The 22,357-nt window shown below is 44.8% G+C and overlaps 1 protein-coding gene across 1 annotated transcript; it reads left to right on the top strand.

The window, feature by feature from the left end:
• Nucleotides 1-370: 370 nt before the first annotated feature.
• On the top strand, nt 371-6,117 carry LOC123141004 (uncharacterized). The gene is made up of 3 exons (XM_044560259.1): nt 371-1,617; nt 3,086-3,185; nt 5,891-6,117. The coding sequence occupies exon 1, from the start codon at nt 415-417 to the stop codon at nt 1,300-1,302; it is 888 nt and encodes a 295-aa protein (XP_044416194.1). The 5' UTR covers nt 371-414; the 3' UTR covers nt 1,303-1,617; nt 3,086-3,185; nt 5,891-6,117.
• The last annotated feature ends 16,240 nt before the right edge of the window (nt 6,118-22,357 follow it).

The raw sequence follows: 22,357 nt of genomic DNA, 5'->3' as shown, positions 1-22,357 counted from the left end.
AATATACTCCCTTGGTTTCTAAATATTTATTTTTTTAGAGATTTTAAATGGACTATCACATACGGATGTATATAGATAAATTTTAGAGTGTAGATTCACTCATTTCGCTCCGTAGGAACGGAGGGAGTAATATGAGACTTTTTTTTAGGTAGGGAGTAATATCAGACTTTTTTGACACTATTGGCGCTAGCGAAAAAGAACATATCATAAGACAGATGTAGTATGATTAATCTGTTTTGTCTGTAGTGGGCTTTCGGTGACTATAGCTGTACTTCCTTTCTCCGGAAAAACAAGACTTGGGCTTCAGTCGCACACGCGTAGAGTGTGAGTCTCTTCCTCCAGTCCTCCTCCTATACACTAGAATCTCAGATTTGACTTCCCGCACGAGGAGCAGTCGGGATCGGGAGGGGAGGGATGACGAGCCATCGCCGCCTCCGCTCGACGGCGAGGCCGCCGCTGGAGGACGAGGACCTGCTCTCCGAGGTCCTCCTCCGCCTCCCGTCGCAGCCGTCCTCCCTCCCGCGCGCCTCCCTCGTGTGCAATCCCTGGCGCAGCCTCGTCGCAGATCCGGGTTTCCTCCGCCGCTTCCGCCTCCACCACCGCCGCAACGCTCCTCTTCTCGGTTTCTTCGATATTAGTTACGCTGAGGGAAGTTTTCACGACATCTACTTCGTACCCACCATGGATCGCCCCAATCGTCTGCCGGATGGCCCGGAGGGCCGCTTCTACTTGCCGGCCGCCAACCGAGAAGAAGGCTACCGCGAGCTTCTTGGATGCCGCGATGGTCTCGTCCTCATTCTCCACTTACCATGGAGGTGCCCCCGGAGAACACCACCGGCATCGTGGCGCCCGATCCTGGTGTGGGATCCTGTCAGCGGCGACAAGCACCGCATTGCCTTCCCCTGGGGGTTCGATGATTATAAGCTCTTGCAGTGGTGGATCAATGGGGCGGTGCTTCGCCACGCCGGATTAGACCACTTTCATGTAATCTTGCTAGTGACAGAGGAGGGAAAAGAAAATAGGCGATTGCTTGCATGGGTTTACTCGTCGGAGACCAGCGAATGGGGTGATCCCATATCGACGCTGCTTCCATCCTGGGACTTCTTAAGCAATCCGGACAAGCCCGCTGTGCTTGCTGAGAATTCTCTTTACTGGATCCTTGTTGGTAATTCATCATGCATCGTTGAGTTTGATTTGGATAGGGAGACACTAGCCGTCATACCTGTGCCCTGCCAATTGCATCTGATCCACAGGAGCCACTGCGGGCAGAAGACGGTGGGCTTGGTTTCCTCTTTCTGTTAAAGTGGGACTACAGGGCTGTGTTTTATGACTGGAAGACAGATCGTGATGGTGTTAGTTCATGGGTGAACTCAAAAGTCATTGAGATAGACAAGCTACTTTCTCTGAATGCAGAGAAGAAGTACGAGCTACTTTGCAAGAATCTAAATAAGGAGTGCACAAGGATGCTAGGGTTTGCGGAGAACAGTAATGTGATATTCCTGGAGACGTTTATCGGCCTGTTTATGATTGAACTCAGCACATTGCAATTGAAGGAACTTCCCCGAACCAACGGGCACAGATTCAACGTCCATGCATTCGAAAGTGTCTATACTGCAGGTAATAGCATGTCTTAACTTATGTTTTGATAACTGGTTTGATAGATTGCATTTTCATTCTTTAATGTTCAGATAAAATTCATATCACTTACTTTTTTATGCTTGATGATGTCTTTAATATGTAAAGTATGTTGTTTCATAGTGTTTCTTTTATGATTGTCTGTTGACGTTCTATGTGATGATTATATATGATCTTGCAAAACATGATGCCAATTCTGCTTCTGTAGAAAGTTGTAACGCTTTAACTATGTACTTTGATGTTGAGTTCAATTAACTGAACCCCGTGGTCACCTTGATGTTGGGTTCCCTTAAGAAAAACAATGATGACATGCAGATTACCGTTTACCCCCTCAACTTCAGCTACTACTCCCATTTTTAGGGGTACCCCGCCTTAATTAAATTGGAGTACCATTAATTTGATATGACTCTTCAGATTAACAGATATCCACATTCACTTCACGGTTCCGTTAAAGAGATCTATCATTATCACTGATCCTGGTAGTTATTTTATAACCATACTTGGTTTGGTCTTTAAGAATTTTGTTTATTTTTAACTACTTTTAAATAGTCCTGCGGGAAGAGAGGCAAGTTCATTTGTGGCAGTGAAAATTAATAAGTCGAGCTAATTTCATCTTTTCAGATATGAATAGTCATCATCAGTTTTATTACTGGATTTATTGGTATGGGTATATCCTTTTGTCCGATATGGCATGGAACGAGCATAAGAGTAATTTTAGATTACTTCTCCGTCCCTATTAGTCTGAGTGTGCATATTCTTCAGTTTCGTGACACTAGTGAGTATGCACTTTTTTCAGAACATTCTTTTTATTTGATTCCCCAAAATTAAGAAAATGGAGAAGCTGACTACAATTAACCATGAGGAATGGAGTTTGAATCGTCGCACCATCTCTCTAGAAGTAAAAAATTGGGGCATCTCTCCAAATCAAAGACACATGTTTAGCTTCCAAATTTTTGCGTGGTCTACTGTTTAGATCAGCAGCCCGTGAATGCATGATTAATGCCTCTCCGATGGGGCATGCACGTGCCATGCAGGCGCGAGCTGCTGCCAGAGAGCCGGGCTGCGGGCGAGCCGCACAAGAGAGGGCTGGGGTGAGTTTTCAGCATTAATTGATGTGTAATCTGAACGATCAGTGAATTCATCAGGCGATTGCACAGCAAATTTATTTCCCAGCAAAGAGTGTGCGCTCGTTGGTCCTTACCAAATTTGAAAAGCCGGTCTCTACCCCATCGCTCTGCCTTGGTCCTATAAACCCGACCAGAGGGTGTTTTTTTTTTTCTATCTATTCCTACTGTTCTACAAAACCTAAGCTTATATCCGAAAGAAAGAGCTGAGCTGTTTTTGTGAAATTATATATGTGATTTAATATAAATATCTCACTGAGGCCCCATCATATATACTTCTCTTTTCGATAGACTGTCGTTGGTTCCCTGACTGCATATGCTTGTAGGTACTGGCATTGGTGGTGGACATGGTGGAGCTGAAGTTTTGCGCAATGCCTAAGGTGATTGTTCAGACATATATGCTATGGTGAAATACAAATTTAGTAGGTAAGCTTGTCTTTAAGTGCTAGCATAATGAATATTTTCTCTTTCATATGCTTCGTGGATATCTTTATGTTATAAATTGTACTGGTTGCAAAATTTCTATTGATATTTTTTCTCGCTATGGGCCTACCAAGTGTGAAACTGTGAATGCAATTTGCATGCTGTCCCCTCTGCGCTGGTGATTGATAACCAACTATACTAGAGCATTTTACCAAAAGGGCTTCCACCCCGCTTTATAAATAAAGCAAATAGCCAAACTGATACATGGTTATGAAGGGATCCTCTCACAAGCACAAACAAAAAAACATGAATATAGGAGAGTTCACACCCTACCACAAAGCAACCTAGACTGTGACAAAGAAAGACACTCTCCACCAAGGGAAATTGCTAGACCTTATTGCGCTGCTCACACCAAGTTGCCGCCAGAGAGGGCTCCCTGCCCTCCCGCTCCAGATTATGTAGCCCAAGCCTGTGTGTGGAAATGAGGACCGCGGGTGGCACCACCAAGGTCCCGTGTAAAAAGAATAGGAGGCAAGTGTGGCTGCCCACGCCATAGCCGAGGAAGCTTCAAGCAAGGATCCGAAAATTTCCGCCGGTGGCAGCGCAGCGCGCCGAAATAAACCTGGGCACCACGACAAGGCCCACAGGAGGGGAACAAAGGGTTTTCACCCAGAGTACTAGCACGACAAGTGGGCCACAATGACACCCCCAAGAAGGGCGCAACACCCACGGCCATGATCTCTAGTGCGGTTTCCGCATGGATCCTCTCACCCGCGTCGCACCGAATAGTACCGAGCACCTGCCGACCTCGAGGGAACAGATGCTGCCACCAAACAATACCTCCAGAGCATGATCTGGGAACCACCATTGCCGAGGCACCACTAACACCAGGATCACCCAACCTACATTGTCTGTCACCCACATGACTACAAGATGCATCCATAAACACTGCTAAGATGCCTGCTGAAAACCCAATCTAATGGACCGCCATTTGGGGCCGCCGCCTCGGCGTCCAGGTTCCCCACCATGCCCGCACACTGACACCAACCCACAAAACAACACTCATTGGTGGCAAGACGAAAATACCCCTCCTTTCTAGTCCCACGACACATCAAGGAGGAAGGATCACTCCATGCCGGCATCGCGACCACTTGCGGCAGCAACAACGAACCCATAATGGTGAATGAAGACTAGATCTTCCGTCCACTTGTAGCAGCCAACAGTGAACACATAATGATCAACAAAGACCAGATTTGTCGGTGAGCAGCCAACCTCCCATCCAGCATGGACGAGAACGGGCGGTCCACCCCGACGGCACCCTGGCCACTGGGCGAGAAGGAGGCGGCCGTGGCCCTTAGCCATGTCCACGACCTCGAAGTAAGACGGCCCCTTCCATGTCAGGGATCCGAACACAATGTACCACTAGGCCCACTAGGTCGATGTGGGTGCAGTCAGCTCCGCCAGCCATCGGGATGGCCCAAGCTGGATGCTAACCAGTCGGATCTCCGAGGAAATCTCGACAGACGCAGCCAAATACGGAAGGAGGAGAAGGACCATGGGGAGGGGGAGAGGAAGGAAGGAAGGAAGGAGGAAGAGGTCCTAGCAGGAGCCCCGCCATCGCTGTCCTTGAGCGGAGTGGGCTTTGCCTCCATTCTCTAAGGCTACTGTGAGGAGTATGGTGGAGGGAGAGGGGGCGGTGGTGGATGGGAAGGTCACCTCCCGAGTCGCCCCTGGAGCAACATGTGCTATTTTCATCCAGTTTATCAACACATGCTTATATCAATTGTCATTTCACATAACTGTTCCTTTGGAACACTATAAAACCTAGTGCTCGCTCACAGTTATTGTACAACCTTTGCCTTTTAAGCACTTTGCTTAAATATATTGTTTCAAGATGTCTTTGTTTGTCACTCGTATATAATTTGGCAATTAGCTTACAAAGTTTCTAGATGTTGTCAGGTAGTTATGGGCTGTCGGTTCTATGATCCTAGATTCCTCATTCATGTTACCTCGTATGAGATTTATATAGCTGCAAAGTGAGAACTTATTAGCCTATACTACTTGAAGGTTTTATATTTTCAGTTTTCACAAATTAATAAATGAATCCAGTATATAGGGGTTATTTACCTGGCTTGGCGGACCACAAGTCTACCCTAATACCACTGTCGAACCTTTTTCAAGCTTTACCTCGGATACAATCCTTATGTTCTGTCCAGTCACACCAAAATCTGTAAAGTAAAGATCCCTGTTTTGAGAACTTTCTATATGTTTCAACTTTCAACAAACTTGGAATCTCCCTTCATTTAAGGATGCAAATGAGGTTGCCACTAGGCCTGCAAAATGCATAGAATTAGTTCAAAACCTCCCCTAACAAAAGGTTTCGATGCTGGAAAGCTGGCAGTGGGCTCAAAATATGACATATAACTTGGCATTTTTCTGGATGAGCAGTGCAAATTTGCAACTTGTCTTTTAGCTTCTGCTGGGATCACATGTGGTCTAAGACCAGGAATATGCTAACATGTGAAGTTGAAGGTGTGCCACTACACATGAATTGTTCTATCAGTTTGTCCGATACTTAGCAAATTCAACTATGAACTTTTGGTCCAATTTCCACAGTAGTGAAGCTAATGTATTACGGTTCGAGTCATTGCATTTTTCTGGATGAGCAGTACAATATTGTTTGACTGATGACATCATTTGCTCTGCAGGTATATTGGAGATGTAGAGATGGCTCCATGGGTGTGCGCGTGTAAATTTCCCTTCTGTGTTTCATGCCCTAGCTTGCGAACTGTGAAGTGGACTTTCAGGAATCAATTTCTTCATTTGCGGAAGTGTATTATATTTTATACTTTTACATGATTCTGGCTGATGGATGTTGAATGTTCAACTGCACGCCACGATCAACTGCTGTGTGCCACCCAAGAGCTTGACGATATCCGTCGCTGGTTGTTGTACTGTTAGAAAATATGTTTCTATGTTGCAAATTGTTGTTTTACTGTTAGACAATGTATCTTTCTATGATGCAGATTGTTGTTGTACTGCTAGAAAATATGTTTCTATGTTGCAAATTGTTCCTGTACTGTTAGACAATGTATGTTTCTATGATGCAGATTGTTGTTGTACTGCTAGAAAATATGTTTATATGTTGCAAATTGCTGTTGTACTGTTAGACAATGTATGTTTCTATGTTACAAACTGTTGTTGTACTGTTAAGACAATAAATGTTTCTATATGTCATTTGATCATTGTCATCTGATAAGTATGCGTCCTCTGTGGAAGGGAATATTCATCTGCTGCAACTGCTCTGCCCTACGCGCTCCTGGCTGCTGGAAGCCAACATTCAAAACCATTATTCCAACAAACTGCCAAAAGAGACGCCTCACCCCATCCTTCTGGCTAACAAGTGCAGGTCTGGCAGTGGCAGCGGACAGGGCGCGGTGAGCCGTGAGCTGAGCCGCATTGGCGTCACCCGACGAGAGACAACCCACAACCATGCGAGCGAGCCTATCGAGGTTGATTTTTCATCAAACCTTGCGGCCTTGTCATATACACGTGCTGGTTACGTACTTACGTACATGCTAACCTGACCTCGATAGGAGACCGAGAATGGCAATCACTCGACACGTTCAACTTTCTTTTTTACTGATAGCCTTGTGGGGCTTTTTATTCAGCATTAAGCAAACTTGCATCATTCAGTACATCATAAAAAATGCTTCTGGGAGGTGATCCATCCTAGCTCAAAATATTATCTCTACTATTAAATATATATCTCTATCTGTATCTATATCTATATCTATATCTATAGCTATAGCTATGTCTATATCTGTATCTATATCTATATCTATATATATAGCTATATCTATATCTAATACTAAAGGGAGAATTGTTTCTCCATTTTTTTCGTCCATCAATCTTTTTTGTACGTCATGCTCCATTGTTCGGACGTCCCTGGCTCACTCCAGAAACCAATTCGGCTAGGCAGGCTTTGAGTTTTGGCCGGCCCGTCACCCGCTCTAGAAGCCCACTAGGCTGGGTACAGTTTGCGTTTATATAACAATAACGAATATAAAAATTGGTGCATTGCATGGGTATCAAAGTTGCAATTCATGAACTAATACAGAGTGGATGGTCAAGTACTGTAGCTAACACATGTGATTGTTAAAAAAATTGATTGTTCAAAAAAAATCACATGCTTTTCTCCATTTGCCCGTTAGCTCAAGCGAGTAATATATGTGCACAGTAGCCATCAATGAGCAGTTTGACTAATTATTAATAGTTGTAACGATCAAGGTGGTCGGTTGATTAGATTACAAAAGTAATTAAACGAGGGAAATTCACTTTCTCTTTCTCTAGGGAGTAGCCATGAGCGAGCTGTTTAACTAAATTAAGTGTTCTAATGATCAATGTGGCCGGTAATTAGATTAGGAAAGTATAATCAATTTTAGAATAGGTTAGAAATTGTACAAGTATACCTGCACGGGCGTATATATATAGACACGGCGAGGCTATGCATCTCTACATCAAGAGAAATGTTAGAAAAATAATAGACACATTACAAACGAGCGAGAAGTATGTGTCGTTTGTCATGAAGGTGTGTGTGGGGAGACAGATGGGAAGGAGATGCTGGATGATGGTGCAGGACTGAGAGAGCATTGCGTTGTTGATGTTTAATGGCAGGTGTATTGTATCGTGTTCCGAGCTTGTCATCTTGGGTTTGACAACATTCGACCATATTACAAGTTGTGATACAGGTGAGACGCCATGTTGAAATAAAGAATGTAGATCAGTAGAGTATCTTGAGCAATGCTTATTATAATAGAAACATACAGTATTTTTCTTCCCATTACAACGCACGGACATATGTGCTAGCCTTCTATACTATTAAAGCGGAGTACATATGTCGTTTTGTTTGTTTCATTAGTCCTCCAATCAATCCCACCTCCCTGGATTTTTCCAAGTGATTGGCCACCTCTCTTTTCGAGTTTTTGGCATTATATTCCTTCCTCACCAATCCAAGGTAGTTACACACCGAAAACCCAGAAAACTAGCAGCCCCGCCCGCCCTCCTCTCCCCCCAGCCCTCATGCACGATCTATACACATGTGTTAGGGGGAAAACCACCCACATGTTGCCGCTGCCGCCCCGTCTTCCTCTTCCCTTGCCCTCCTTCTCCACTGCAACATTCGCTCGCCCCCATAAGCCCCAAGTCCGTGCTGGAATTTTGTCTATTTTGGGCCTAGCCCAATAGCAGTTTCAGAAATTCCTAATAAATCCTAGAGGCCCACGCAGCCCATTCGTGCAAGGCAAGAGGTGGAACAAAAGTTTAGTCCCACATTGCTAGTTTAGAGGGAGTCGGACCTCTTTATAAGGGAGGCTCTTTCTCCACATGTATGAGGATGAGAACAAGAGGGACATCCACGCGCGCTCCTCCTCCGCCGCCCGCCTCGCCACGCCATTTCTGTAGTGGACACTGAATTCGAACGGCGCGCCTCTTCGGTCGCCGCCTGTTCGCATCGTCTCCCTCCGTTGCTTCACCTCCCGTCGCAGCTTGTTCGCGTCCCTCTCCTGTGCCTATAAAAGGGAGGTCGCTCCTCCCAGAGAGACACACCAGAACAACGCAACCCTCTCGCCTGTACGGGAGAAGGATGATAAGGTTTTTGGGGAGCGCTCCGCGCGACTACTGGCTTCTTCATCACGGACTCCGACGACTTCTTCCCCGACGTCGACTACCTCAGCAACGACATGGCTGGAGAGGATGTCGACCCCAAGTCTAGTGCTTCTGCTGCTGCTGTCCCGTACGTGTTCTTGCTCTTTCTGTTAGATGTCATGACACAGTTCTGTGCTCTAGTTTCTGCCCTACATATGATAGGTTCTACTTCATATATGCAACTTCATCTAGTGTCTGTTCTAGATGTGTTTAGTTCAAGTTCGTATATGCAGATGCTATTTACCTTCACTCTGTCAGATTACATGACTTACTTTATCTCTGCTATATTAGTCATGCTTTATCTAGTATTACCTTCACTCTGCTCTCTTGAGTGTTCTTGGTGAGAATATAGTTGATGCTTATGCGTCAATTGATAATGGAAAAGATATGTGGGATGCACTCGAGGCCAAGTTTGGGGTCTCGGGTGCTGGCACTGAGCTGTACATCATGGAGCAATTCTATGATTACAGGATGACTGAAGAGCGCTCCGTGGTTGAGCAAGCTCATGAGATACAGTCATTTGCTAGAGAACTTGAGCACTTCAGTTGTATTCTACCGGACAAGTTTGTTGCCGAAGGTATCATCACTAAGCTTCCTCTTTCGTGGAGGAACTTTGCTACCTTGCTGAAGCATAAGAGGCAGGAGTTTTCTGTCCCGGATCTCATTGGCACTCTTGATGTGGAAGAAAAGGCGAGAGCAAAGGACACACATGCTCGAGGTATTGAGGGAGGATCTAGTGCCAATGTGGTACAGAAGCAGAACTTCCAGCCCCACAAGTTCAAGAACAAGGGCAAGTTCGATGGTAAAGCAAAGTTTGATGGGAAGAACAAGGCTGTCCAGCACAAGAACTTCAAGAAGAAGAATGACAAGAAGAAAGGTGGCTGTCATGTGTGTGGGGATCCTGATCATTGGGCACCTAGTTGCCCTAATCGCTATGACAAGCGTCATCCTGGGAAAGGTGGCAAGACATCTAATGTTGTCATTGGAGAAACTGACATGAAGGATGCTGGGTATGGTATATTTCCCACTATTCTTTCAGTATGTCATTCTCCTGATTGGTTGATTGACACGGGTGCTAATGTGCATGTATGCGGTGATATTTCCATGTTTCGTCTTATCAGACCGCAGGGACTTCAACCGTGCTGATGGGCAATGGTTCAAGTGCTTCTGTTCGTGGTGTTGGGACGGTCGATCTGAGGTTTACTTCGGGGAAGATCGTGCGGCTGAAGAACGTGCATTATGTCCCCTCCGTCAATAAAAATCTTGTTAGCGGATCTCTTCTGTGTAGAGATGGCTACAAGCTTGTCTTTGAGTCGAATAAATTTGTAAAATCCAAGTATGGAACCTTTGTTGGTAAAGGCTATGAGTCAGGAGGCCTGTTTCGTCTATCCTTATCAGACGTTTGCAATAAAGTTGTTAATCATATTTGCAACAATAGTTAATCAAATGTGTGGCATTCACGTCTTTGTCATGCTAACTTTTGTTGCATGTCGCGACTAGCCAAGTTGAACTTAATCCCTAGTTTCATCACTGTCAAGGCTTGTAAGTGTCAAGTTTGTTTGCAAGCTAAGCAACCTCGTAAGTCTCACACGACTGCGGAAACGAGAAATCTTGCACCACTAGAGCTCATACATTCAGATCTATGTGAAATGAATGGTGTTTTGACAAAAGGTGGAAAGAAATATTTCATGACATTAATTGACGACTCCACTTGATACTGCCGTGTGTATCTTCTGAAATCTAAGGATGAGGCTTTGAACTTTTTCAAGATCTATAAAGCTGAAGTGGAAAACCAACTTGATCAAAAAATCAAGAGGCTTAGGTCCGACCATGGTGGAGAGTATTTTTCCAATGAATTTGATGCTTTTTGTGTGGAACATGGTATAATCCATGAGAGGACGCCTCCCTACTCACCTCAGTCAAATGGGGTGGCCGAAAGAAAGAACCGTACTCTAACTGATTTGGTTAACGCCATGTTAGACACATCGGGTCTCTCCAAGGCATGGTGGGGGGAGGCGATATTGACAGCATGTCATGTCCTAAACCGAGTTCCCACAAAGAACAAAGAAATAACTCCATTCGAGGAATGGGAGAAGAAAAGGTTAAAACTCTCTTATCTACGAACATGGGGTTGTTTGGCGAAAGTCAATGTTCCAATTCCAAAGAAGCGGAAGCTTGGACCAAAGGCTGTGGATTGTGTTCTCCTGGGATATGCTTTTCATAGCATTGGCTATCGATTCTTGGTTGTAAAATCTGAGGTACCTGACATGCATGTCGGTACGATCATGGAGTCGAATGATGCGACTTTCTTTGAAGATATCTTTCCCATGAAGGATATGGCTACCTCATCTAATCAGGAGATGCCTAGTTCATCGAATCAGGAACCAGTTACAATTACCGAACCCGCCATTTCAATGGAACACTTTGAAAGTCCTGTGGAGGAGTACAATGAAGTTCCTACTAGGAGCAAGAGACAGAGGACTGCAAAGTCCTTTGGTGATGATTTTCTTGTGTATCTCATAGATGACACTCACAGTTCTATTTCAGAGGCCTATGCATCTGAAGATGCTGACTACTGGAAGGAAGCGGTTCGTAGCGATGGATTCCATCTTGGCGAATGAAACTTGGGAGATAACTGATCGTCCTTATGGGTGCAAACCTATAGGATGCAAATGGGTATTCAAGAAGAAGCTTAGGCCTGATGTTACTATTGAAAAGTACAAGGCTCGGCTCATGGCTAAGGGTTATACCCAAAAGGAAGGTGAAGACTTCTTTGATACTTACCCACCTGTGGCTCGACTGACCACTATTCGAGTTCTACTTTCACTAGCTGCCTCGCATGGTCTTCTCGTTCATCAAATGGATGTTAAGACTGCTTTCCTAAATGGAGAGCTTGACGAGGAAATTTATATGGAACAACCAGATGGGTTTGTACTAGATGGTCAGGAAAGAAAAGTGTGCAAGTTGCTGAAGTCTTTGTATGGACTCAAGCAAGCACCCAAACAGTGGCTTGAGAAGTTTGAAAGAACTTTAACAGCCGCAGGCTTTGTTGTAAACAAAGCTGACAAATGTGTGTACTATCGCCATGGTGGGGGCGAGGGAGTTATCTTTTGCTTGTATGTTGACGACATACTGATTTTCGGAACAAATCTGAATGTCATTAAGGAGGTCAAGGACTTTCTATCTCGCTGTTTTGAGATGAAGAATTTAGGAGTGGCTGATGTCATTCTGAACATCAAGTTGTTGAGAGAAGGTGATGGTGGGATTACATTGCTTCAATCTCACTATGTGGAAAAGATCTTGAGTCGCTTTGGCTATAGTGACTGCAAGCCCTCTCCAACACCATATGATGCGAGTGTGTTACTTCGAAAGAATCGTAGAATTGCTAGAGATCAATTGAAATATTCTTAGATTATTGGCTCGCTTATGTACTTAGCCAGTGCTACAAGACCTGACATTTCTTTTGCTGTTAGCAAACTCAGTCAGTTTGTCTCAAAACCAGGAGATGTGCATTGGAAAGCTCTAGAGAGAGTTTTGCGTTATTTGAAAGGCACTGTGAATTATGGAATTCACTACACTGGGCACCCAAAGGTGCTTGAAGGGTATAGTGACTCAAACTAGATCTCAGATGCTGATGAGATAAAGGCCACGAGCGGTTATATATTCACTCATGGAGGTGGCGCTGTTTCTTGGAAGTCTTGCGAGCAGACCATCTTAACGAGGTCAACAATGGAAGCAGAACTCACAGCACTAGATACAGCTACGGTCGAAGCAGATTGGCTTCGTCGGCTCTTGAATGACTTGCCGGTTGTTGAGAAACCTATACCGGGTATCCTTATGAACTGCGACAATCAAACTCTGGAGTTATTGCATTGGATTATATCCAAACGTCTAAAAATCTGGCAGATCCTTTTACTAAGGGTCTATCACGTAATGTGATAGATAATGCATCGAGGGAGATGGGTATGAGACCCACAATATGATGTGTTCACAGTGGTAACCTATTCTTTGTGATCGGAGATCCCGTGAATTAGATGTGGAAGACAAGCTGTTGGTCAACTGAGAGGAGAGTATCCTTACTATTAACAATACCACTCCATGAAGATGCAATACTCTCCTAATCTGCATGGCAAGTTGATGTAAATCTTAATGTGTTGTAAGTGGCTCTTTTAAGCAGAGATGTTGTCCTGCAGAACATCTTTTGAAGAACACACCTATATGAGTCTGATTGTTAAACGTCACAATCTATGAGAGTAGGGTTCTCTCAAGTAAACTCATGAAAGGTCTCGGAGTATGACGCATAAGCTCTACCCGTGGGGAAGACCCACGGTAGCCACGTATCGGTCAAGGCTTTATGTGAAGCTAGATTCGCAGAAAACTTGCAGTTCAAGGCCTAGTCCACTGTTCAAGTTGCTTACTAGTGTAACATAGAGTTCTAGGTGGAAGCTCAACTTAACAGTCTCCACTGCAGTACCGGTATATAAAACAGTGTTTTGGAACCAAAGGCAAATTTTGTGTGCCTCTGGGATCTGTCGGGGGATTGTTGGAATTTTGTCTATTTTGGGCCTAGCCCAATAGCAGTTTCAGAAATTCCTAATAAATCCTAGAGGCCCACGCAGCCCATTCATGCAAGGCAAGAGGTGGAACAAAAGTTTAGTCCCACATTGCTAGTTTAGCGGGAGTTTGACCTCTTTATAAGGGAGGCTCTTTCTCCACATGTATGAGGATGAGAACAAGAGGGACATCCACGTGCGCTCCTCCTCCGCCGCCCGCCTCGCCACGCCACCTCTCGTCACGACGCGCCACGGGTTGCGGGAATGAGCCGAGCTGATGTCTATGTTTTTGCCACGCACGACGGGTATACGAAAGGTCACGCGGGAGCTGAAACGTTTTCTGTAGTGGACACTGAATTCGAACGGCGTGCCTCTTTGGCCGCTGCTTGTTCGCTTCGTCTCCCTCCGTTGCTTCACCTCCCGTCGCAGCCTGTTCGCGTCCCTCTCCTGTGCCTATAAAAGGGAGGTCGCTCCTCCCAGAGAGACAGACCAGAACAACGCAACCCTCTCCCTCAAAGTTCCTGACCACTAAGCTATTGCTACGATCTTCCTCATCACGGCTTGCGGCGTGCACTGCAGGTCGGGATAGTAGGCCTCAGGAACCGCACGTTTTGAGTCCTGTACGGGAGAAGGGTGATAAGGTTTTTGGGGAGCGCTCCGCGCGACTACTGGCTTCTTCATCACGGACTCCGACGACTACTTCCCCGACGGCAACTTCTTCCCTGACGTCGACTACCTCAGCAACGACATGGCTGGAGAGGATGTCGACCCCAAGTCTAGTGCTTCTGCTGCTGCTGTCCCGTACGTGTTCTTGCTCTTTCTGTTAGATGTCATGACACAGTTCTGTGCTCTAGTTTCTGCCCTACATATGATAGGTTCTACTTCATATATGCAACTTCATCTAGTGTCTGTTCTAGATGTGTTTAGTTCAAGTTCATATATGCAGATGCTATTTACCTTCACTCCGTCAGATTGCATGACTTACTTTATCTCTGCTATATTAGTCATGCTTTATCTAGTATTACCTTCACTCTGCTCTCTTGAGTGTTCTTGGTGAGAACATAGTTGATGCTTATGCGTCAATTGATAATGGAAAAGATATGTGGGATGCACTCGAGGCCGAGTTTGGGGTCTCGGATGCTGGCACTGAGCTGTACATCACGGTGCAATTATATGATTACAGGATGACTGAAGAGCGCTCCGTGGTTGAGCAAGCTCATGAGATATAGTCATTTGCTAGAGAACTTGAGCACTTCAGTTGTATTCTACCGGACAAGTTTGTTGCCGAAGGTATCATCACTAAGCTTCCTCCTTCGTGGAGGAACTGTGCTACCTTGCTGAAGCATAAGAGGTAGGAGTTTTCCGTCCCGGATCTCATTGGCACTCTTGATGTGGAAGAAAAGGCGAGAGCAAAGGACACACGTGCTCGAGGTATTGAGGGAGGATCTAGTGCCAATGTGGTACAGAACTAGAACTTCCAGCCCCACAAGTTCAAGAACAAGGGCAAGTTCGATGGTAAAGCAAAGTTTGATGGGAAGAACAAGGCTGTCCAGCACAAGAACTTCAAGAAGAAGAATGACAAGAAGAAAGGTGTCTGTCATGTGTGTGGGGATCCTGATCATTGGGCACCTAGTTGCCCTAATCGCTATGACAAGCATCATCCTGAGAAAGGTGGCAAGACAGCTAATGTTTTCATTGGAGACACTGACATGAAGGATGCTGGGTATGGTGTATTTCCCACTATTCTTTTCGTATGTCATTCTCCTGATTGGTTGATTTACACGCGTGCTAATGTGCATGTATGCGGTGATATTTCCATGTTTCGTCTTATCAGACTGCAGGGACTTCAACCATGCTGATGGGCAATGGTTCAAGTGCTTCTGTTCGTGGTATTGGGACGGTCGATCGGAAGTTTACTTCGGGGAAGATCGTGCGGCTGAAGAACGTGCATTATGTCCCCTCCGTCAATAAAAATCTTGTTAGCGGATCTCTTCTGTGTAGAGATGGCTACAAGCTTGTCTTTGAGTCGAATAAATTTGTAATATCCAAGTATGGAACCTTTGTTGGTAAAGGCTATGAGTGAGGTGGCCTGTTTCGTCTATCCTTATCAGAAGTTTGCAATAAAGTTGTTAATCATATTTTCAACAATAGTGAATCAAATGTGTGGCATTCACGTCTTTGTCATGTTAACTTTGGTTGCATGTCGCGACTAGCGAAGTTGAACTTAATCCCTAGTTTCACCACTATCAAGGGATCTAAGTGTCAAGTTTGTGTGCAAGCTAAGAAACCTCGTCAGTCTCACACGACTGCGGAAACGAGAAATCTTGCACCACTAGAGCTCATACATTCAGATCTATGTGAAATGAATGGTGTTTTGACAAAAGGTGGAAAGAAATATTTCATGACGTTAATTGATGACTCCACTAGATACTGCCGTGTGTATCTTCTGAAATCTAAGGATGAGGCTTTGAACTTTTTCAAGATCTATAAAGCTGAAGTGGAAAACCAACTTGATCAAAAAATCAAGAGGCTTAGGTCCGACCATGGTGGAGAGTATTTTTCCAATGAATTTGATGCTTTTTGTGTGGAACATGGTATAATCCATGAGAGGACGCCTCCCTACTCACCTCAGTCAAATGGGGTGGCCGAAAGAAAGAACCGTACTCTAACTGATTTGGTTAACGCCATGTTAGACACATCGGGTCTCTCCAAGGCATGGTGGGGGGAGGCGATATTGACAGCATGTCATGTCCTAAACCGAGTTCCCACAAAGAACAAAGAAATAACTCCATTCGAGGAATGGGAGAAGAAAAGGTTAAAACTCTCTTATCTACGAACATGGGGTTGTTTGGCGAAAGTCAATGTTCCAATTCCAAAGAAGCGGAAGCTTGGACCAAAGGCTGTGGATTGTGTTTTCCTGGGATATGCTTTTCATAGCATTGGCTATAGATTCTTGGTTGTAAAATCTGAGGTACCTGACATGCATGTCGGTACGATCATGGAGTCGAATGATGCGACTTTCTTTGAAGATATCTTTCCCATGAAGGATATGGCTACCTCATCTAATCAGGAGATGCCTAGTTCATCGAATCAGGAACCAGTTACAATTACCGAACCCGCCATTTCAATGGAACACTTTGAAAGTCCTGTGGAGGAGTACAATGAAGTTCCTACTAGGAGCAAGAGACAGAGGACTGCAAAGTCCTTTGGTGATGATTTTCTTGTGTATCTCATAGATGACACTCACAGTTCTATTTCAGAGGCCTATGCATCTGAAGATGCTGACTACTGGAAGGAAGCGGTTCGTAGCGAGATGGATTCCATCTTGGCGAATGAAACTTGGGAGATAACTGATCGTCCTTATGGGTGCAAACCTATAGGATGCAAATGGGTATTCAAGAAGAAGCTTAGGCCTGATGTTACTATTGAAAAGTACAAGGCTCGGCTCGTGGCTAAGGGTTATACCCAAAAGGAAGGTGAAGACTTCTTTGATACTTACTCACCTGTGGCTCGACTGACCACTATTCAAGTTCTACTTTCACTAGCTGCCTCGCATGGTCTTCTCGTTCATCAAATGGAAGTTAAGACCGCTTTCCTAAATGGAGGGCTAGACGAGGAAATTTATATGGAACAACCAGATGGGTTTGTACTAGATGGTCAGGAAAGAAAAGTGTGCAAGTTGCTGAAGTCTTTGTATGGACTCAAGCAAGCACCCAAACAGTGGCCTGAGAAGTTTGAAAGAACTTTAACAGCTGCAGGCTTTGTTGTAAACGAAGCTGACAAATGTGTGTACTATCGCCATGGTGGGGTGAGGGAGTTATCCTTTGCTTGTATGTTGACGACATACTGATTTTCGGAACAAATCTGAATGTCATTAAGGAGGTCAAGGACTTTCTATCTCACCATTTTGAGATGAAGGATTTAGGAGTGGCTGATGTCATTCTGAACATCAAGTTGTTGAGAGAAGGTGATGGTGGGATTACATTGCTTCAATCTCACTATATGGAAAACATCTTGAGTCGCTTTGGCTATAGTGACTGCAAGCCCTCTCCAACACCATATGATGCGAGTGTGTTACTTCGAAAGAATCGAAGAATTGCAAGAGATCAATTGAAATATTCTCAGATTATTGGCTCGCTTATGTACTTAGCCAGTGCTAGAAGACCTGACATCTCTTTAACTGTTAGCAAACTCAGTCGCTTTGTCTCGAAACCAGGAGATGTGCATTGGAAAGCTCTAGAGAGAGTTTTGCGTTATTTGAAAGGCACTGCGAATTATGGAATTCACTACACTAGGCACCCAAAGGTGCTTGAAGGGTATAGTGACTCAAACTGGATCTCAGATGCTGATGAGATAAAGGCCACGAGCAGTTATGTATTCACTCTTGGAGGTGGCGCTGTTTCTTGGAAGTCTTGCGAGCAGACCATCTTAACGAGGTCAACAATGGAAGCAGAACTCACAGCACTGGATACACCTACGGTCGAAGCAGATTGGCTTCGTCGGCTCTTGAATGACATGCCGGTTGTTGACAAACCTGTACCGGTTATCCTTATGAACTGCAACAATCAAACTGTGATCACGAAAGTAAGAAGCTCAAAGGATAACATGAAGTCATCAAGACACGTTCAGAGAAGGTTAAAGTCTATCAGGAAAATGAAAAACTCTGGAGTTATTGCATTGGATTATATCCAAACGTCTAAAAATCTGGCAGATCCTTTTACTAAGGGTCTATCACGTAATGTGATAGATAATGCATCGAGGGAGATGGGTATGAGACCCACAATATGATTTGTTCACAGTGGTAACATATTCTTTGTGATCGGAGATCCCGTGAATTAGATGTGGAAGACAAGCTGTTGGTCAACTGAGAGGAGAGTATCCTTACTATTAACAATACCACTCCATGAAGATGCATTACTCTTCTAATCTGCATGGCAGGTTGATGTATATCTTAATGTGTTGTAAGTGGCTCTTTTAAGCAGAGATGTTGTCCTGCAGAACATCGTTTGAAGAACACACCTATATGAGTCTGATTGTTAAACGTCGCAATCTATGAGAGTAGGGTTCTCTCTAGTAAACTCATGAAAGGTCTTGAAGTATGACACATAAGCTCCACCCGCGGGGAAGACCCACGGTAGCCACGTATCGGTCAAGGCTTTATGTGAAGCTAGATTCGCAGAAAACTTGCAGTTCAAGGCCTAGTCCACTGTTCAAGTTACTTACTAGTGTAACATAGAGTTCTAGGTGGAAGTTCAACTTAACAGTCTCCACTGCAGTACCGGTATATAAAACAGTGTTTTGGAAACAAAGGCAAATTTTGTGTGCCTCTGGGATCTGGTGGGAGAATGCTGGAATTTTGTCTATTTTGGGCCTATCCCAATAACAACTTCAGAAATTCCTAATAAATCCTAGAGGCCCACGCAGTCCATTCATGCAAGGCAAGAGGTGGAACAAAAGTTTAGTCCCACATTGCTAGTTTAGAGGGAGTTCGACCTCTTTATAAGGGAGGCTCTTTCTCCACATGTATGAGGATGAGAACAAGAGGGACATCCACGTGCGCTCCTCCTCCGCCGCCCGCCTCGCCACGCCACGCCTCGCCACGACGCGCCGCGGGTTGCGGGAATGTGCCAAGCCGATGTCTAAGTTTTTGTCACGCACGACGGGTATACGAAAGGTCACGCGGGAGCTGAAACGTTTTCTGTAGTGGACACTGAATTCGAACGGCGTGCCTCTTTGGCCGCTGCTTGTTCGCTTCGTCTCCCTCCGTTGCTTCACCTCCCGTCGCAGCCTGTTCGCGTCCCTCTCCTGTGCCTATAAAAGGGAGGTCGCTCCTCCCAGAGAGACAGACCAGAACAACGCAACCCTCTCCCTCAAAGTTCCTGACCACTGAGCTATTGCTACGATCTTCCTCATCACGGCTTGCGGCGTGCACTGCAGGTCGGGACAGTAGTCCTCCGGAACCGCACCTTTTGAGTCCTGTACGGGAGAAGGGTGATAAGGTTTTCGGGGAGCGCTCCGCGCGACTACTGGCTTCTTCATCACGGACTCCGACGACTACTTCCCCGACGACGACTTCTTCCCCGACGTCGACTACCTCAGCAACGACATGGCTGGAGAGGATGTCGACCCCAAGTCCAGTGCTTCTGCTGCTGCTGTCCCGTACGTGTTCTTGCTCTTTCTGTTAGATGTCATGACACAGTTCTGTGCTCTAGTTTCTGCCCTACATATGATAGGTTCTACTTCATATATGCAACTTCATCCAGTGTCTGTTCTAGATGTGTTTAGTTCAAGTTCATATATGCAGATGCTATTTACCTTCACTCTGTCAGATTGCATGACTTACTTTATCTCTGCTATATTAGTCATGCTTTATCTAGTATTTTCATTAACAAAATTATTTGGTAAATTGCTCATATTTCCAACAGTCCGCTCTCCACGTGGCCCCTCTCAAGTGCGACAGAGATGCCCGTCGACCAGCAATAGCCGCCTGAATCGGCGCTATGACCGGCTAGCGCGTAGCCGGTGAGTAATCAAGTTGGTGGTGGATTCAGTGAAGATGAAGGTGTCGTCTGGTTTGGCAGAGGTCAACACAAAACAAGCGGCCGGCCGTGCGCGTTTGAAGTGTGCATGGCAGATCAAGCTATTAGCACCATGGGTGCATCTGTACCTAGCAAGCTATTAGCACCGCTTTTGGCAGGTGCAGAACCTCAGGTGCCAGTAGCCGGTGGTCCAGCCGCCTTGCTCGCCGACGCACTCGAGATACACTGGAATGGATGGTGCTGGTTCTTCCCTGTGCAGACCCTCACCGTCGTCTGAAATAATGTATCGGCCGCATGCATTTGTCCATAACCATAAGCAGCAGCAAATTAAGTTTGCAACCACTCGCTCCGTCATACGTATTACTCCCTCTGCTAAGATGACAATAAAAAGGTACTTTAGTGATCTAAACGCTCTTATATTTCTTTATGGAGGGAATATATCACAAGCTGTCCCTTGCTGCATCTCAATTCATGCATGGGCAGGCTAAGATGACAATAAAAAGGTACGAGTATGTTCTTTTCCATGTCACTATTAAATTTGTTTAGCATGACATCCCTATAAAAGTAAACTACTGCTACCACTAAACAAATTTGTTCATGTTCTTGCTGGCAAATTGGAGTGCATCCAATGTAATTTTCTGTTAAATATATGTGAATATTGTTGATGCTTCATCTCTTGGATGCTTTGTTTTGGGGAGGTATATGAGGATGTTTTTTTTTGGTTAGCAGTTAGCTTTTTATGAAGTTGGGTTCAATGAAGCCTCTTCTCTAAAGAAATTCCGGTAGATATCATGCTTTGAAAGAATGGCGACCTGAAATTTTATATTTGTCATGTACAATGATACAATCCCAGTCAATTTCATTCAGTAAAATGGCTCATGATAGGTACAAGTCCATGTTTATTTGTAAATCCTCATATAGATTTATCACAGCGATTTGGTTTCCACGATAAGCTATACATCATGTACGCCGTGCATGCTCAACATCTCCTACTGCTTCAGAAGATTTCTGACACACTCATTGAGTACACTCCAGGGGAGGAGGACGAGGAATAAAACACACATGGAAGGAAACATATCAGCACGACACCGCATTGACCAAGTAGTTCATGGTGTCCTGGATGGCAAGATGTTTCCAATGTTGGGGTAGGAGGAGCAAGAAGAAGACACGGTGTCACCACGAACGAACCCAGTATCTTCGATGCGATGCTGATCGGGGTTGGTGAAGTTGTTGGCGTGGAGGCTAGCTAGGAGTAGAAAATGCAGGGGAGGGCGAGGAAGAGGAAAACGACAAATAAGGAAAGTGAGGAAGTGGTGGACAGGGAGAGCCTGCCGGTCATGAAATACCCACGCAACTTCAATCTGATCATGTTAACATTCTTGACAGTAAATAACCGTTTAATAAAATACCAAACTCTTCTAACCGTAAGTTTTCTTGGTTTCTTCATGATTTTCTCACCCAAGGAAATGGATCATACATGTTTGTACATATTAGCACAATTTTGTATTGGCGAGAAAAATACCAAGTTTCATTTGCCATTGCCCTTTCTGCTAATTAAGAGATCAAATGTCTGCTCTGTTGATTGTAATCCATGATTCCAGACCTTGCTATCTCTTTCAACCTCTCAGTCATGTGAGTCACCTTGCGTGATGATTTCATTTTTTTCACCTCCTGCAAATTTGCTAATTGCGTCTTTCCCAACAGTGGTACTTAATTAATTTTCTCATTGAATAACTGTGCAGTCACTCTGAGAACAATTCATGTGCAGTCGCCTTGAGAAGTGAGGACAACAGTGGTGCTTCATTAATTTTCTTACGTGTTAAGTAATTCTTGACGCCAATGTTGTTAATGTGTTCAGGTATCACTATCATTGATGTTAAGAATACACCACATCAACTGTTGGCGTTCCAAGGTTACTACCATGAAGATGGGAGGAACATCTTGGTCTATGACTTCATGATGAACATGACCCTAAAAGAGCATGACAACCACATTAGCTGGATCTAGCGTGCTGATATTGTAGAGGACTCAAACAAGGCTAGTGTATTGTCAAAATTCAGATAATGTGACTTCTTTCCTCCTTTTTGGGGTTGATAAGCTATCCTAGAATTTTGTACTTAACTTCAACCCAAAATTTTACTAATAATAAATTGTCACAAAGAGTATATCATTGAATAGGGCTGTCGTCTTGGGTGGGTGGAGTAGGAGAAAAAGCCCTGCTGGTACTATCTGGGTTCGGTTGCAGTCGTGATTCCTCACGAGTAGGTGTTGGAGCGAGCACCTGCAGTGCTCCGCACCTCCGCGGCAGTGGCACTCAGAGATGGGTTGCGCCGCCCTCGTTAGTGGGTGTGGGTACTGCTGGGCTCGAGATCGGCTG

The sequence above is a fragment of the Triticum aestivum genome, chromosome 6D, assembly GCF_018294505.1.
Source record: "Triticum aestivum cultivar Chinese Spring chromosome 6D, IWGSC CS RefSeq v2.1, whole genome shotgun sequence".
NCBI lineage: Eukaryota > Viridiplantae > Streptophyta > Magnoliopsida > Poales > Poaceae > Triticum > Triticum aestivum.
Note: the sequence above shows the minus strand (reverse complement) of the source record. Positions and strands in the feature narration are given on the sequence as shown.